Source organism: Vigna angularis, chromosome 2, assembly GCF_016808095.1.
Source record: "Vigna angularis cultivar LongXiaoDou No.4 chromosome 2, ASM1680809v1, whole genome shotgun sequence".
Taxonomy (NCBI): Eukaryota; Viridiplantae; Streptophyta; class Magnoliopsida; order Fabales; family Fabaceae; genus Vigna; species Vigna angularis.
The window spans coordinates 22934120-22950631 of NC_068971.1; the positions used below are offsets into that span (position 1 = coordinate 22934120).

Below are 16512 nucleotides of genomic sequence, written 5' to 3' on the forward strand. Positions count from 1 at the left end.
TCCCTTACCACTGACAAAAAATATTGTAATAGCAGTACTAAAGTAAGTTAAGTGGTCCCTTACAATTACATATGATGGTAGATGTTAAAAGCAACCACTGTACCCACTATTATTGTTCCCTAAGTGGGTGACTGTGACTTACAAAATACATTAAAATAAACGTTTGACTACAATAAATCTTCAATTGGTATTAGCTTGGGACCCTAGATGTTGTGCAGCTAGTAGTCATGAGGATGTTCTTCTTCCACCTTGATGACTTGATGCAGGTCCTGCTCCACTGCCACTTGTTCCAGGTTGTGATGTTGTTTGAGGTCGTCCTAGTTGAGAAGTCCCCCTTCTTGATGTTCCTCCACCTTGTGACGTTGATGGAGCTGGTTGTGCTTGAGAACCTCCTGCAGTGGAAGTTGCCCTTGTGTTGCCAGATCCTCCTGCACTTGAAGTGCCCCTTGTGTTTTGTAAATGGAAGTAAGCGACATTGCAATTATCATAGTGTAAATAATTATGAATGTGTAAATAAGTGAAGTTGTAAAAGAGTGATTTTGTACCTTTTTCTTTCCCCTTTTACATGTTCTTACATTATGACCAAATTTATTGCAGCTGCTACACTTCATAACAAGATTCTTCTTTGACAATTTTGTATGACTCACATATTAATTAGCCTCCCTTCTTCTTAGTTTTTTAGGCCTCCCAGGGGGTGTTTTATAAATTGGAGGGAGTAGTGCACCAGATTCAGAAGTAGACCACAGTTGATGTCCATTGATTGGAAAAATTTCAGGGTCATAACAAGTTTCATAAGCCTCTTTCTTGTAATAAGGATGTACATAGTCTTCAGGGTTTTCTACTTTGTAATTTATGGCAGCCACAACGTGCCTGCAAGGTATTCCTACCAAATCCCAAAAGTAACAACTACATGAATGGTTACTTAGGTCAACTACAAACTTGTCCATTATAAACCCGTGAGTGACTTCAAATTTTGTAGCCCCTGCCCAAGTTGGAATACAATTTCCACTCTTCTCTACTTCCCTATCAAGCCTTTTTTGTGGTTTAGGCATCACAACTCCTGTATATGTCTTTGTTTTTTCTCTAAGTGTTGCAAACCTACTCATAATGTAAGTTCTAATCCATTCCATCATAGTTATGATAGGTTTGTCTCTAGCTAGTAAAATTGTACTATTAAATGACTCAGACAAATGATTTATCAAGACATCGCATCTAGGATAACTACTGAATGCATGTTTACACCAACACTTAGTTGGAATAGCTAGCAACCAATTGGAAACCACTTCCTCCATGTTTATGTTTCCTTCATCTGCCACTTCACCACAACTAAGAAAGTGAACTTCCACTACCTCACTAGGAACATGTTAAACTTAGATTTCTACCCCTTCCTTATTCTCCTCTGCATAGTTAGCCAAGTACAGCCTGTCATCACTCAATAATCTCAAATTATTCATCAGCCTTTGTTTCAACCCCTTCCACTATAGTTTGAAGTTTGCATCATACTTAAATTCTTTAACTATTCCAACTGCTTCAAAATACGACCAACGATCCAGATCAAGTCCTTTGATCACGTGTATCTCTCCTCCAACATACTGTAGCCCCTTATTAGTAATAAACTTCCCCATGTGATGCAAACAAATGTCGAAAACCATTTCTAGACCTACATTCAGACATCAACACTTTACGCCCAAATTGGAACAACCATAACCGAAAAAGAAAAACAATAGCTTACCTTTACGCTTGTCTTTCACACCCACCGTTTCTTTCACGAGCACCGCAATGACCACCGCAAAGACCACCTTGATAGAATGCTTCGAGTGGAAGGTTTCGAGTACAATGCTTGGAGTACAATGCTTCAAGTAAAACTACTTTTCCCCAATTGAAAAAAAAAAAAACTTTGCCCAATTAAGAACCCTAATTGTTAATCTGATTTCAATCAACAACACGTGGCAATCACTTAATCTCATGAATAAAAAGAAAACCAACGTAGTAGAGAGTGAAGAGGGAAGCTGACATAAAACGTGACCTTGTCGTTTACCACATCTACTAAAAGTTAACGCCGTCCAATTTTAAGGACTAATAGTAAGAGTTTTAAAACTATGAAGACTAAAAACCATCAAAGTTTCGAGTAGGGACTAAAACCAAAATCGTGTGATACTTAAGAGACGAAAAACATATTTAACCCAAATAAATATTATACTTTGTTTATGATAAATATAAATTTATTTCGTATATTAATTTATTCAAATTATAATATCATCACTTATTAATATATTTGTAGATATTAAGTATGTACGTATACATATGTTTACCCTAATAATTCTTATATACTGGCTTGTTCCTTTATATATATATATATATATATATATATATATATATATATATATCATAAATTCAAAATTTTATTTTGATCTTTCTATTTCAAATCAAATCTGACCATTCGCAAATCAAATAATCATGGATTCAAAGAAATCATAAGCCAACTTGAGAAAAAACTGCTCAAATAATCCAACATCGGTACAAGTCAATTCAATTAAAAATATCTAATGATCAATTTTTTAAAATATTTTTCTTAAAAATACTAAAATATTTATCTTTTTTTTTGTCCATATATATTTATTATCAATAATAAATGTTGATAAATTTTATTAAAATTTAATTTAAATATGATAACATAATTTCTTATACGTTTCATACTTTCTTTAAAAGTTAAAAACTTACTAATATATATTTAAAAATTTACATTTTAACATTGTAATATTATTATATTATATTTTTAATATTATTCATATATTATTTGATTATTATAATAATTTATTCATATTAAGCTCAAACATTAAACATTAAATCTCGAATTAATAAGATTTTTTAAAAAAGGTTATTGTTAGTTTCAAATTTTAATTATATATGTAAATTTAAAATACTACATTTATATTAGTTCAACATTATATATTTTTGTTTGAAAAATATTAAATAACAAAGTAATTTGTAAAAAACTTATTCGCTGTAAGATCTATGTTTAATTCTGATTTAGGATTGCCAAACATCTATTTTCTTGAAAAACAAAAGAAAAAGAAAAGGAAAAAACACATGCAGTTTTTTATCTTTTCTTTATTCTGCTGCAGCTTCGAACAAACTCATTTCTTTCTTCACACCACCCACATAATCCTTATTTTGAGCCATAACCATTTCCAAGATTCAGTTTTTAGCCTAAGGTAACTCATTTCCTTGTCTAATTTTCGTTTTCCTCTACTTGTGGTACCTTCTGGGTTAGTTTCACGGTTGGAAATGCCACTGATTACGTATTCTCCTTGTTTATCTTCTGTTTGAGGGTATAAAATTTGTACACTACAGTCGTTTGTGTTAAAAAGTTTTCAAATTTGAATGCTCAGTGATTCTTAGATTGGTCTAATAGTTATATAGCAACCCCACTGGTGAAGGTTTCATCACAATCTTTGAAATTGTGAGAAATTAGGGACAAATGTGGCTGTTTGTGGCAACAATAATCATATTCCGATGAAATTGTATATAAACCCTAGTAAAGTTTAGCTAAGTTGATATATGTTTCGGGATTGGATCAAAATAAAACTAAAATTATCTATACAAAATATTTCCTATGTTGGATCGTAAACGAATCTCTGACTGTCTACATTCGTTGTTGTTATAGCTTCTTTTCCAGTTATCAACTCAAACATACTTCCTTATTCTCTCTGTCTAGCAAATAAGTGTGGAAGATGGAATCCACAAGCTCAAGAGTCAATGTCTCAAATTCCAGACAATCTTCTAAGCAGCTTCTGTTTGACCGCCGCTATGGATGGGTGTAATGTCTCTCCCCAATCTGTCCTTTTCTGTCTCTTTCATATGTATTAATGTTGTCCTCTACTATATTTTTCAAATATTGGTTTGTCTAAACAGAATCGATGAGTGGAAAGACCCAGCAGAGGAAGCACTTGATGGAGGCAGAGGAATGTAAGATACTTCCCTTTTCTATTAAACCTTTTGTTGTGGCTCCTGAATGCACAAAAATTTAATGATGTACTTTATAAGCACTGTGTGTGCGATCTGCTGCTTAGTTTTATAATTTATGGAGTGCATAAAGTAAAGGAAATTCTATACATAAGCTAAGCAAGAAAACACCTTTTGTATATTTGATTACTAGCTAATTATTTTTCTTTCTTTATCTGTCTGAAGGTTTTGCATACTGCCACTTGCCAAAGCCTTGGTGCAGAAGGCCTCACAATCAGTATGACTACGATTTTATTATTGTCATCACTTTGTTTTGTGCCCATTATTTACTTCTTTTAATAAATTTTTGTTTTCTTGATTTTATTATCGTATCGGTTTAGCTGGCCTATTGTTGATTTATTCTTCTTATACCTTGCTCCAATATTTGTCTTTATTCCTTCATTGTAAGTTTTATCGGTTATTGTCTTTGATGTTCTTAATTGGTGGATTTTTTCAATGACACTGCAAGCATGACTTTGAAAATGTAACTGATTATGTGCATGTAGGATCAAGATTCAAGGATCATGACCATCAAATAGGCTGTTAAATTCATTGAACATGAGACATGACTCGTGATAAAATACTAGCCATATGTATAAACGACTAAATTACTTTACTTCTATTTGTTTAAGCATCATATCTAATGCACTATGATGTTACCATACTACAAGAGTGACTATTAGTTGATGGGAATACTATTGTATTTTGATTATTCCAAAAGGTGCCAAATCCCATATTTCCTAGTTTCCTCTCTTTCAAAGTGTTTATATACCGAGACTCTTCATATACCTACAAAGTGGTTAGCAAGGGTTGTGGGTGGGGCTTGCGTGCTTGAAGTTGTGGGTCTCATTTGGAATTTTTGTGATCGTTTCAGTTCAATTTGTGGTTGGTTCCCCCCTTGATCGTGTGTGATTAGGAGGTCCAGGTCCTTTTTACCATTCGATTTATATATTTGTTTTCTTTTTGTCTTTGGTTAATATTAATCTTTAAAACCGTATCTAGATTCCTTATTTTTTGGCCCTTGCCTTACACGTCTCACCATTGAACCTTGAATGGCTACATTGGCCATTGCACGTTCTTTGTGAATGTTGGCCCCTCCTATTCGGCAATCTTCATCCATCCCTTTCCTAACGTGGTGGGATTGTGGGAATGTGTGACTGTGTAGGTCATGTTTTCTTCCCCTGTAAATATTTTCCTCACCTCTCCTTTGAAATCACACTTTCACTCATTTTCTTCTCTTCTATCTTGGATTCTACTGTCTTGTGCTTGTTAGTTTTTGTATCCTTAGCATACCACCCATGAGGTTCCTGTTGTACCCTAGGAAGCTTGTGTAATAATATATTGCAGATAAGTCTTTAAGAGCAATGTTCATTCACGCCTTAGGAAACCACTTTGTTAATGTTTTAAGCTAGCTTTTACTACAAATACAGTAACCCTTGATCTGTGATCTACAAATTGATGTATAATTTGTAATAAAAGTTGGCTGAGATCACAAATATAATGAATGGTTTCCTAAGATATGGCTGAGCACTGTATGTTGTATCAGTCTCAGGATACAATAAGAACTTCTTGAGTGATATCGAGAATTACAAAACTAGCAAGCATTCACCAAAGAGTAGAATCACACAATCCCCATTAGGTTACAAAAGAAAAGGATGAATGTTGTGGAGAAAGGGGAGGCAACATGGAAGCCACGGAACCTGCAAGCCAACGTTCATGTAACGTGGAAGCCAAAATTCCGGCAAGCCAAGGGTCCAACATTCACTAGGCAAAAAAATAGGAAATCTGAATAAGTTAGGAATGAATTGAAACATGCACAGAAAGCCCAAATGAGGCCCACAATTTCATGCAGGCAAGACTCACCTCCTTTGCTACCCACTTTGAAGGTATATGGAGAGTCATTGTATATAAACCTTTTGAAAGTGTGGAAACTAAGAAACGTCGAACTAAGTGTCTTTTGTAATACCCACAACGCATATGTATATGTTTTGAATGCCACAACTTTGTGATCAACGTTTTTCCTTATATAAAAGAGGAGAGCCTACCCATAGAAACTATGAAAGACGTGGATTAGGATGTTTTAAATTCATTACTATTTTGTAGTTTATGATGAATAGTTGAATAGGTTTTAGAAGTTGAGAGGATAAATCATCGTGTAACGATTGTAAGTTTGAAATTGTTTGGCATATATGATCAACGGAAATGTTAGTATTTGTTAAATCAAATTTTGTTTCCAGTGTAGATTAACCTCATTATTGAGGTAAATGAGTAGTGACAACTTATTAAATAGTTTGTTTGTATTTCTCAGGAGTAAGAACCGTTAACTTTTCAACAAATTTTTATTTTTAATATTTAAACAGATGCAGGGAGCAAAGGCAATGTGATCAGAAAACAGTTGGTGAAAATGCCTTAGTGTATCTAATTTTCCTTTTTGTAATTTGTATAGCCTCGCGTAATTACTATTATGATATCAATCAAAAGTGTTAATGTGTTGAAATATTAGTAATCCATCAAACTTGTGACTTACAAAATTTCGTTTTGTAGATAAATTTTGCAGTAATCTCGGTCAAAAAAGGTTCAGAAAACCCAGAACTGTTTTCCCCTCAGATGCTGCAGAGTGGTCTAGATGACGGTGTTAAGAGTTTTATGACATTTTTCAAAAACATTGGGAGTAAAGGTTTCATCTTCAACAAGAATTCTGAGTCACATGCCTCCAATAGCTCTTCCCTCTCACATACAGAAAGCAATGGATGAAGGAACAAAGTTTGTTTATTATCAAAGTTTTTTGTTCTAATACAGAATGCAGTTTATCATCCATACTCTCCTATCTATTCATTCCTAATACAATACTCAAACGACAATTATTTGGATGTCATTTCGGCGTTTTTGCTTGGCAATGCGGTATCTTGTCACATTTCTGTATCACTTATAACTATTCTTCACACCTTCTCTTTCTAAGGCCAAGAATTAATTACATTATCACATTTTCATTGAATAGGTATTTTCAATTGACTTATTTTTATTTGATGTATAATGATGTATATGAAATTTGGAATTAGAACCTAAAAATATCATGAATTATCCTCTACAAAAACGATTCTAGCTGTTTTTTCAATTACTTGATCGTTCTTTTGCTTCCCTCTTACATTTAAATAAATATTCCTCATTAATAGTAACAGTTAAATGTGTAAGATTAATTTTTGTAATCTGATCAATTTATATAAGAATTTAATTTATAGGAAAGTTGCACACGGGTAAATTAACTACGGGATCATTAATGGTCATATATTTTTTATTTGGAGACGGACCAAGTGTCGAGAAAAAGCACATAACTTTACTCAATTTTTATTAACTGGTTATTTTAATACTTTTTTAGAAAATTAAATTTAATCCTTAAATACATGATAATTAAGAGAAATTATATTAGTTTTACTGAAAAAAACACCGTCCCTTTTTCATTTGATTGGTTGTAGGAGGATTTTATTGAATGATTTCTTATATTGATATATTTTATTAAGCATTTAACTATCTAATGTAAATCTATTTGCAAAATCATAGTGCAACATTGTGTTAAAAGAAACACTACTTCAACACAAAGGCATATCATCAAAAAAATAAGTTAAGGGAACTATCACTCTGTTAAAGCGTAACATAGCATGATAGTGTTACTCTATGATCTATGCCACTTATATTTTGCCTTATTGTTCAAAAAGAACATAACTTAATGACTTTATAATGACTTAAAATTACACGAATTTCACAATTTTTTTTACAACCCAGCAATAGGCATTAACAAGTTAACGAAGACAACATTTGCAGATACTATTACATGTTATGTTAAAAATATTGTTTATAGAAATTTCATACATTTTTTATATCACATGTTCATTTGTAGCTTTTCTTTGGATATAATACCTTTGAGATCGAACCTGTTTACATGTCGAATGACACCAAGTTGGTGGTGTCTGTGTCCCCCTTTGATATCATATTACATCATTTCAGATTCCCACTTGATCTCTATCAAATTACACAATTACAAATACTAGAAAACGATGTATCTTGTTGAGCATAAAACTGAAGGTAAAATATTTTATTTAGTCCATCTTCATGCAGGAGGTAAGATTAAAATGCCACAATATATCACACCATAGAGACAACACAAAAAAAACAATTATGTAATAGAACTTAATCGGATGACATAAAAATTCTAAAGCAAACAAAGTAAAACAACTTCCAAGATTGTCATATCTAGAGTCCAAGATGACCAGCAAAATTGAAATGGAGTTCAATTGGGTATACACCTCAAACCAAAACTTCAAAACACTAACTAGCATACACCTACTCAGTACTTAACGGGAGCAAGGATTTCAATTTGGGAACCGAGCTTCTCCTCTGCAACCTTTTCAGCTTTCACCCTCAATTTGGCAAGCTGCTTCTTCCTCTCATAAGACAACTGTGCCCTCTCCTTCCTCTTCTTTTCCAGTTCCTGTTAGCAACATAGCAATTAGAAACCACAGAATAAGAGAAAATTTCCAAAAGTGGCAGAGCCTCAGTCTAGTTCCCTTGATGCTACACTGAGACCAAAATTGTCGTAAATAATTCACCCAGTGATTTCTCTTGACAATTCACAAGGAAATAAGGAAATTACAAGTACAAAAATAACAGAAGGTAAGAACTCACCCTGATGGTATCATAATAGTTCCATCCAACCTCAGATGACAATTTGCCTAGAAGACAGTATTTGTGCCCCTTCTGAAGCCTCAACACCCTAAGCAAATCCATTCCCCAGCTCAGCATTCACAATAACAACAACAATAACATCAAGACAGAAAATCTCTAAAAAACTAAATAAAACTCACTTGAGAGCATCAGGGACAACCATCCTCTTAGTCTTGTCGTATGGAGGAGGAATACCCTCATAAACCTTCAATCGATCAAGAGCAGCTTCCCCACGCTTAGTCTTATGAGGAATCATCCTGCAAACAAACACCCATTTCAGAAAAAACTTCCCACGAATTGACAACATCAATATCCTTCATCGCAAACCCTAATATTGCAAAAATTACACAGTAATCCCAAAACATCAAAACCCTATCCCACTATCCTTCATTGAAACATATCTATCATTGCAAAAATTACACATTAATCCCATAAACACCAAACATTATCCATCTAATAAAGGTTGAATACATGGACCACTTAACCCCATTAAACAAAATTAAAATTCAAACACTACATTCATTCTGAAAACATAAATTTTCATTTGCAAACATCAATCCACGTCAATTAACGAAGACCTTAATAATTTCGTTGAAAAAAAAACTTACTTTCAGAATTCGAACTTTAGATTATACACAATCATACCAATTGCAAACATTAAAGAAGTGTCGGCTAATGAATTTTTTCAAAGGGGACAAAAGGGCATTAACACTAACCCGCGAACGGTGCGCCAGAAGATCTTAGCGGGAGCCCGGAAGTGAATGGGGCCGTGAGAGGGTTTGGTGTTCATGCGCTTGCGTAGAAAGCGCATGTACTTCATCTTCTGCCTCACGAGCCCGCCGGAGATGCAAATCTCCTCGCACCTGACCACCACCACCTTCTGCCCATTGAGAAGTTCCTTGGCCACGATCGAGGCCAACCTTCCAAGCATGTGGTGGCGAGCGTCCACCACCACCCTCTTCGCGCAGATCCCTGACCCTGAAACCATTTTTTTCTCTCTCTCTTTCTCTCTCCCACACAACACTGAAGGTTGGTTCTTTGGTCTATTCTGCTGTGTGTCTCTGCTAAGGTTTTGAGTATAAGAGGGAGGCGCAGAGGGATTACTGGATTAGGGTTTTTTGTTGCCGGAGAGTGTGGGTTGGGCTTTTCACCCAATGGGCCTAACGCTTGCGTTGAACTGTAAACCAAGCTACTCAACAAAATTAAAAGTATTTAGTTTTTTTATATATATATACGTATATATTATTAGATTTTTTTTGTTTGTATGCTTCTCAGTTAAATTTATGAATATGTTGGGTTTTAAGTTCATTAATTTTTTAAAATTTAAATCTATTTATATGGTAATACTTTCAATTAGTACAATGATATTATAAATAATTAAAAATGTCGATTAATTACATCAAGTAAGTAAGCAAACATAAAAAAAATCATCATCTGGACATAGAGAAGAAGTAAAGATTCTTTATGGCTTTGCTTTTTAAACATTTTGTGGTAAAAAAGTTTCTGAAATATTAAACACGAGTTCTTTGATACTTTTTTCAGCTTTGACTCACTTTTTGGATCAATATTTTCACAACAAAAATTGAATGTTTTCAATTTTATCTTTCTTTGAGTTTAAAATCGTTTAAAATGAAAACACACCACTATATTAATCTTTAATGTTTCTCATATTTAACTATTACCAATTGAATTATATTTCTAATTAGATTATTCTTGTCTTTCATTTTTTTATTAACAAACATTAATTTTTTTCAAATTTTAGAAGGTAAGATTTGAAAATCAGATAATTTGTGGTAGAAATTAAGGTGATGATATTACAAAAGGTAAAATAAATTTACAAATATTTTTACCATTCTTTCACTTTTCACCCAAAGATAATATTTATAAGATTCATTAACTTCAAGTGCAAGATTAGAAGTAATATATTTTTTAATACATATATCTCATATTTGGTCATTAATACATTTATCATACACCATTTTATTAAGAAGACTCTGAAAAACGTTAAAAACATTAGTTTTTATGACTCACTAGTAAAATATTTGATGTCATTCGATAACTATACTACTCAATCAAAAAATAACAAGAAAATGATAAGGTTTGGAAAATTGAGAGAGTTTTTTCACCTAAAATGTTGAGGTAAAGTTATTACATATAGATCTAGTAGTGGAAAAACAAACTCAATCCGCAAAATATGTAAAAGATGTTAGAAGTGGGTAAAAGAGTGAGGATTAGGGTACATCTTGATTCAAAGTTAGGAAGAATTATTGATATGATTATTATGTTATAATAATGAAGTATTTTCCTAGTTAGTCGTAGTTAGTTGTTTATATTGAAATACACAGGAAAACATTAGAGGGGAGAGGGGGTGGGGTGAATAGTGTTTTCAAAATATTTTTGCAATGCAGCATCTAATGGTTTCGTAGAAGAATTTTCAGAAGTAAATTATGTCTAGGCATTGGGTGAGTAAGGTAAGTGAATAAATATTCTTTCAAACGATGACATGGAAAATTTAACAATAGTTTTAAAAGAAAAAATTAATAAGACACAATATTTATACTAGTTCACTCAAACTTGAGTTACGTCCAGTTCTCACTTAAGAATTCTTAAGGAGTTCCATTAATCTTATCAAGATTACACGAGTATAACCTCCTCGTTGAGTATTCATACACCACTCATGGTCCCCCAGTCAACACGACTAGTCCAAGTATTCTTGCACTACTCCTGATTCCAAGTATAATCCACTCCTGGTTGAGTATTCTAGTCACTCTTAGCACTCCTAGACAACACATCTAGTTTGAGTTTAGCCATCTTCAAACGTTAATTGACATAAAAAATGTACATTTATGGAATATGTAAATCAGAAAACTGCGTGTTTTTTCAGGATGTTGTCAGTTTTAATTTATTATGGAATTTACATAATCGATTACATCAGAGGTTGATAAAAAAAATTGGCCAAAATACAAGCCCACATGTAATGTAAGCTTGGCCCAAATACAAGGTCTAAAGAAAAAACGTGTTTACATATTTACACTGCTAAGAGAAATGAAAGACAACCTAATACATTATATTCCACAAAGGAAGAGTTCTTTGAAGTCTTTCTTCTTATTCCATTCTCCTATCCATGACTAATGTTGAAGCTTCCTGGATTGGTTTCCATCATACCCTCCCTCTTGAAGACGACATGTCCTCAAATCGGAAAGATATCTAAGGAAGCAAAACTTTCGTTGGTTGGTGATGAAATTTCAAAAGCATGTATACCATATTTTCTTTTCCAAAATCTTCTCTAGAGGGTTGTTTGTTTAATTCTTCTTTTCTATTTTTCAATTTTTATCTCATCATTTCTCACTTGTTGAGGTGTGAGAGGACTTAATATTATTTTGCATCATATTGTTGTAGCCATTATGGATGGATTTATGATCATATTGCCAAGGCATACCAAGTATGGTATGCCCAATTTCCATAGGAACAATGCCACACAAAACATTTTCATCATAATTGCCTATAAAAGAGGGTATACTAACTTGGTCTTTGACTATTATACCACCATCATCTTTAATACATTCAACTTTGTAAGACTTTGTATGAGGTTTAATAGTCAAATATAACTTTTCCACCAACCTTGAACTACAATAATTACAACTAGAGCCACTATCCATAATAACATAACAAATGTGATAAAAAATGTTACATCTTGTGTGGAAGATATTCTCTCTTTGTGATTGTTTTAATTCAATTAGTTGGCTTCCAAGAAGTTCACACACCAATAGTAACTCTCCTTCACAAGGAAGAATTTCCTATATAGAATCTAAACTTCTTCTTCACTAGGTGAAGAATGAGAGCCATTTAGGATTCCAGTATGCTGATCTTTCAAAACCATTGTTCTTTTGTGAGGACATTTAGAAGAAATGTGCCCTTTTACAAAACACTTAAAGCCCTAAACACATCTTGTTCTAGTTTCTTTAAACTTTTCTTTTTCTTTATCTCTATCATGTGACCCTTCATATTTAGATTTGGAGGGTAATCTTTCCTCTTGGAATCCTCCTTAGGGTAAGATGTGGTGGGGTAATAGTTTATAGTGGTAGACTTTCTCTTTAATTGTTGTTCTACCCTCACACATAATTGAACTAAATCATTTAGGTCATTATAAACAAAGAGTTCTACCATGTCCCTAATATCATAGTTCAAGCCACTTTGAAACCTAGAAATTGTTATCCTTGGTTCCTCTCTTATTCTTACTCTTAACATGAGTAACTCCCTTTTTTGTATATATTCTTCCACACTCATGTTTTTCTATTGGAGTCTATGGATCTTATCCATTAACTCTTTATCATAATAAGATGATATAACTCTTACAAACCAAAAAAATTCATACTTTCCTCACAAAAACCACATCAACCACTATATGTTCTAAACAACTTCATGTTACACTAAACCATACCACCAAAAACACCCAAATAACACAACAACCCATAAATGCCCAAACAAATTTAAACAAACTAAACCAACCAAACACAAAAATATGAATTACCCAAAACAACATAGGCAACCTTCACAAAGCACCTCGAATGACGGTATCCAAGTACGTTGTTTCCAAAACGCCTAAAGTTTGGTGCCTACAACGGTGACAGTTCGACCAACACCAACGCTTCTCCGTGGCTGGGAGGGAGGAATATCGGTGGGTGGGTAGACGTCCACGGCAGCACTCCGGTGGACAACGGACCGTGACGCTCCAGGAAAGAGGCACGAAAATGGAACGGTGGGTGGGTAGAGACGTAAACAGCGGCACTCCGGCAGCAATGGGTGGGTGGGAGGGAACTCCTTCTCTCGCAAGTTTGGTAGGTGGGAGGAAGCGATACTCTCTCTACATTTCCGGTTCTCTCTCTAAGCTTTGCTTAAGATTAATTTTGAAACGAGAAAATGAACCCCTCCAATTCAAACCCTGCCCCAATTATATTTCCACGTCATTCTAATTTTTTTAATTTTGTTTTTCATGTGGACCAATCACGTTATGACACATGGCCCGTGTCAAAATGTTTTCAAATGGTGTTGTTAAAGTATCATTTTCCATAAATTAATCATTAAATTAGCCTTAACGATGCATTATTTTCAAATTAAATTTCTCAATATAAATCGTGCACCTATTACAATTTTACACACTAAAATAGTTGTTAATCTTTCAGATATTTTAATATGCACTATTTGATAATTTAAAACACTAAAATAATAGTTTTATAATTTCAGAAATTAAACTTACTGGCTGCATGCAATTTCCAAGTACTAACAAATTTAGATTTGATTACTCCTTTTATTGTGTTATTTTAAACATTTTTATTTTAGTTCTTGTGTATAAAAATTATTCATTACTTTCTTGTACATGTATCTAGTCCCTACAAATTTTGAAGAATTAAAGAGTTTGTACGAACAAAATGAATAATTTTAAATATAAAAGTTGTGCAGTGTGAACACCAAAATACTATTTGGGCCCAAAGGTAAGGATCTATTCCCCTGAATAATTTCATATAACCAACTAACCATTCTCACTGATCTCCATGTTCCACGCTTTGAAATTCTTTTAACATCTTAATTCCAAATACCTTAGCATAATCATCAATTTCTTCGAGAAGACAACATTGTATCATTGCTCTCCTAAGATAAATGGGTGGGGAGCGCATGGTTTACACTTTGGCCCAAGTTTCTGAACACAACAACTCCAAAGATTGCTGGCTTATCATTGATGGAAAGGTGTGTCTGTGATATTACCGATACATGCATGCACCGATGCAAATATTTTTCTGCTTCTACATCTGGGTTTTGTGCCTTTGATTTGATTATTTATTAAAAAAGCTCACATGAAATGGAATCATGCATAGCAACGAATATTGGATCTGATCTTGAGATTCCCTTTGTATGTATATTTTTGTCTGGTCTGAATAACATTATATGATAGTGACTGATGAAGCATGCGTTTTTTTCACAAACACATGGTGAACGTTTTGGATATTTGTGTGACGGGTTAATTTTGGTTATCACAATTAAGTCTGGTTTGCAAATGGGTGTTGGTATTCATATTTCTGCTTGCAATGTGAGAAGTGGTTATTTGTGGATCACATGAATCACCATAAAATTGATTCTTTTGGTATTGAACTATCTCTGAAATTCAATTATTTTTCTGCATATTCAATAAGAATTTCAATTACGCAAATCAAGATTAGATTGGCTGTGTTGTGATTCATCGGTGTGCTTAATGCAGCACATTGTTTGTTCACAACTCCTAAACCTGATTGATACAAATGATATGTTCATAATCTCACATTATTACTATCCCTCTTCTGTATCCTTCTCTCTTATGGTGTGGACTAACATCTGGTTTCTGCTAAACATTGTTATATCCATTCTCTTTGTTTTTATAATCAACTTAAGAGATGTTCTGAAGTTTGATGTCTATATTACTGCAGATGTCATAAAATTTGATTAGGAAAGGAATGAATTATGTTATCTGGTTAAATATTAACTGTAGCATGGGGAAGCTTTAAACAATTTTATAACATTGTTTTTGTATTGTGTTAGCGTGTTTTGCATCTAAGAGTTTTTCAAAGCATATGAAGCTTCTCAAAAGAATGTGATATCTGAATGCCACTGTATCCACTACATACACACAAACATATAGAAGTTAATGAAGTATGGATTTCATTTCTCTCTTTCTCATCAGCTTAAAATTTTAACGAGCTTTCAAGTTGTGTTAGCAACCACTATTCAGTAAAAAAATTTAGTATTACTTAAATGTCTGTTCTTTCTGGAACAGGTTTATAATGTCACAAAGTTCTTAGATGACCATCCTGGTGGTGATGATGTCTTGTTGTCTTCCACAGGTGTATATCTGATTTACATACCATTTTGGCGTCACTCACTTGAGTTAACATGTTTCCAAATAATGTCTTTTTGACAGCCCAAAATGTCATTTGTTGCAGGGAAAGATGCTACTGATGACTTTGAGGATGTTGGTCACAGTAAGAGTGCTAGAGCTATGTTGAGTGATCTATATGTTGGAGACATTGATCCAGCAACCATGCCTGCCAAGGTTCAGCAAACTCCTCCAAAACAACTCCAAAATAATCAGAACAACACATCATCAAGTTTCATCACCAAGATGCTGCAGTTTCTAGTTCCTCTGATTGTCTTGGGTTTAGCAGTTGGTATTCGTTTCTTCAACAACAAATCAACATAGCCACTGAAACTGCACGAACACTTTAATCTTGTTCAAGCGTTACTATCAAATATAGCTTGTTCTGTTCTATGGAACTAAGACTATATGGGATGAATAGGATATACCAACTTGTTTTTCCTTGTTACTGTCATTTGTTGTTGAATTTGTGGTTGTCTTACCCTCACATTGATAAGCTACTAGAACAGTTTTCTGCTCCTTAAAGTTCTGGTAGTTTTAGAATTTGAAGTGTGTGAGATTCTGGTTACACTAATAAAGTTACCTTTGGAAAACAGATTCGACGTTCAATTTCTTATGTAAATTTGAGACCCATCATTCCATTTTCATTATTCTGCATTTTCTACAGAGAACACTACTTTTAAGTCTACACACTCACACTGCTTTAACAAGTGCACTTCGACTACTGGTTAAGGTTTCTTGGAAGAAATGTTTCGAGAAGATTTACCTACATAAGGGTCTAATATCATCTCTAACAAAAAAAAATTTAAATAATGAATTTCTGATTTCTTTTTATATATTATTAACTTTCTCATTTCTACGATCTTATACTTACACCCGAATTT

The 16512-nt window shown here is 33.5% G+C and overlaps 3 protein-coding genes across 5 annotated transcripts; 2 read left to right on the plus strand and 1 right to left on the minus strand.

Moving 5' to 3' along the window:
- Nucleotides 1-3071: 3071 nt before the first annotated feature.
- Nucleotides 3072-7000, plus strand: LOC108327116 (uncharacterized). 3 transcript variants are annotated; one of them, XM_017560846.2, is made up of 5 exons: nucleotides 3072-3215; nucleotides 3668-3820; nucleotides 3916-3969; nucleotides 4192-4243; nucleotides 6550-7000. In XM_017560846.2, the coding sequence occupies exons 2-5, from the start codon at nucleotides 3735-3737 to the stop codon at nucleotides 6757-6759; spliced, it is 402 nt and encodes a 133-aa protein (XP_017416335.1). In that variant the 5' UTR covers nucleotides 3072-3215; nucleotides 3668-3734; the 3' UTR covers nucleotides 6760-7000. The 3 variants fall into 3 exon arrangements, with proteins under 3 accessions (XP_017416335.1, XP_017416336.1, XP_052729813.1); XM_017560847.2 differs by having other exon boundaries at nucleotides 3719-3820; XM_052873853.1 differs by lacking the exon at nucleotides 3072-3215 and adding an exon at nucleotides 3222-3332 and having other exon boundaries at nucleotides 3719-3820.
- A 1157-nt stretch (nucleotides 7001-8157) lies between these two features.
- Nucleotides 8158-9854, minus strand: LOC108327741 (60S ribosomal protein L13a-4). The gene is made up of 4 exons (XM_017561434.2): nucleotides 9441-9854; nucleotides 8865-8981; nucleotides 8686-8773; nucleotides 8158-8491 (listed from the first exon to the last, which is right to left on the minus strand). Exons 1-4 carry the CDS (start codon nucleotides 9710-9712, stop codon nucleotides 8348-8350), a joined length of 621 nt encoding a protein of 206 aa, XP_017416923.1. The 5' UTR covers nucleotides 9713-9854; the 3' UTR covers nucleotides 8158-8347.
- A 4361-nt stretch (nucleotides 9855-14215) lies between these two features.
- LOC108328486 (cytochrome b5) lies at nucleotides 14216-16259 on the plus strand. Its single transcript, XM_017562358.1, has 3 exons — nucleotides 14216-14469; nucleotides 15530-15596; nucleotides 15696-16259. The coding sequence occupies exons 1-3, from the start codon at nucleotides 14383-14385 to the stop codon at nucleotides 15950-15952; spliced, it is 411 nt and encodes a 136-aa protein (XP_017417847.1). The 5' UTR covers nucleotides 14216-14382; the 3' UTR covers nucleotides 15953-16259.
- Nucleotides 16260-16512: the final 253 nt, after the last annotated feature.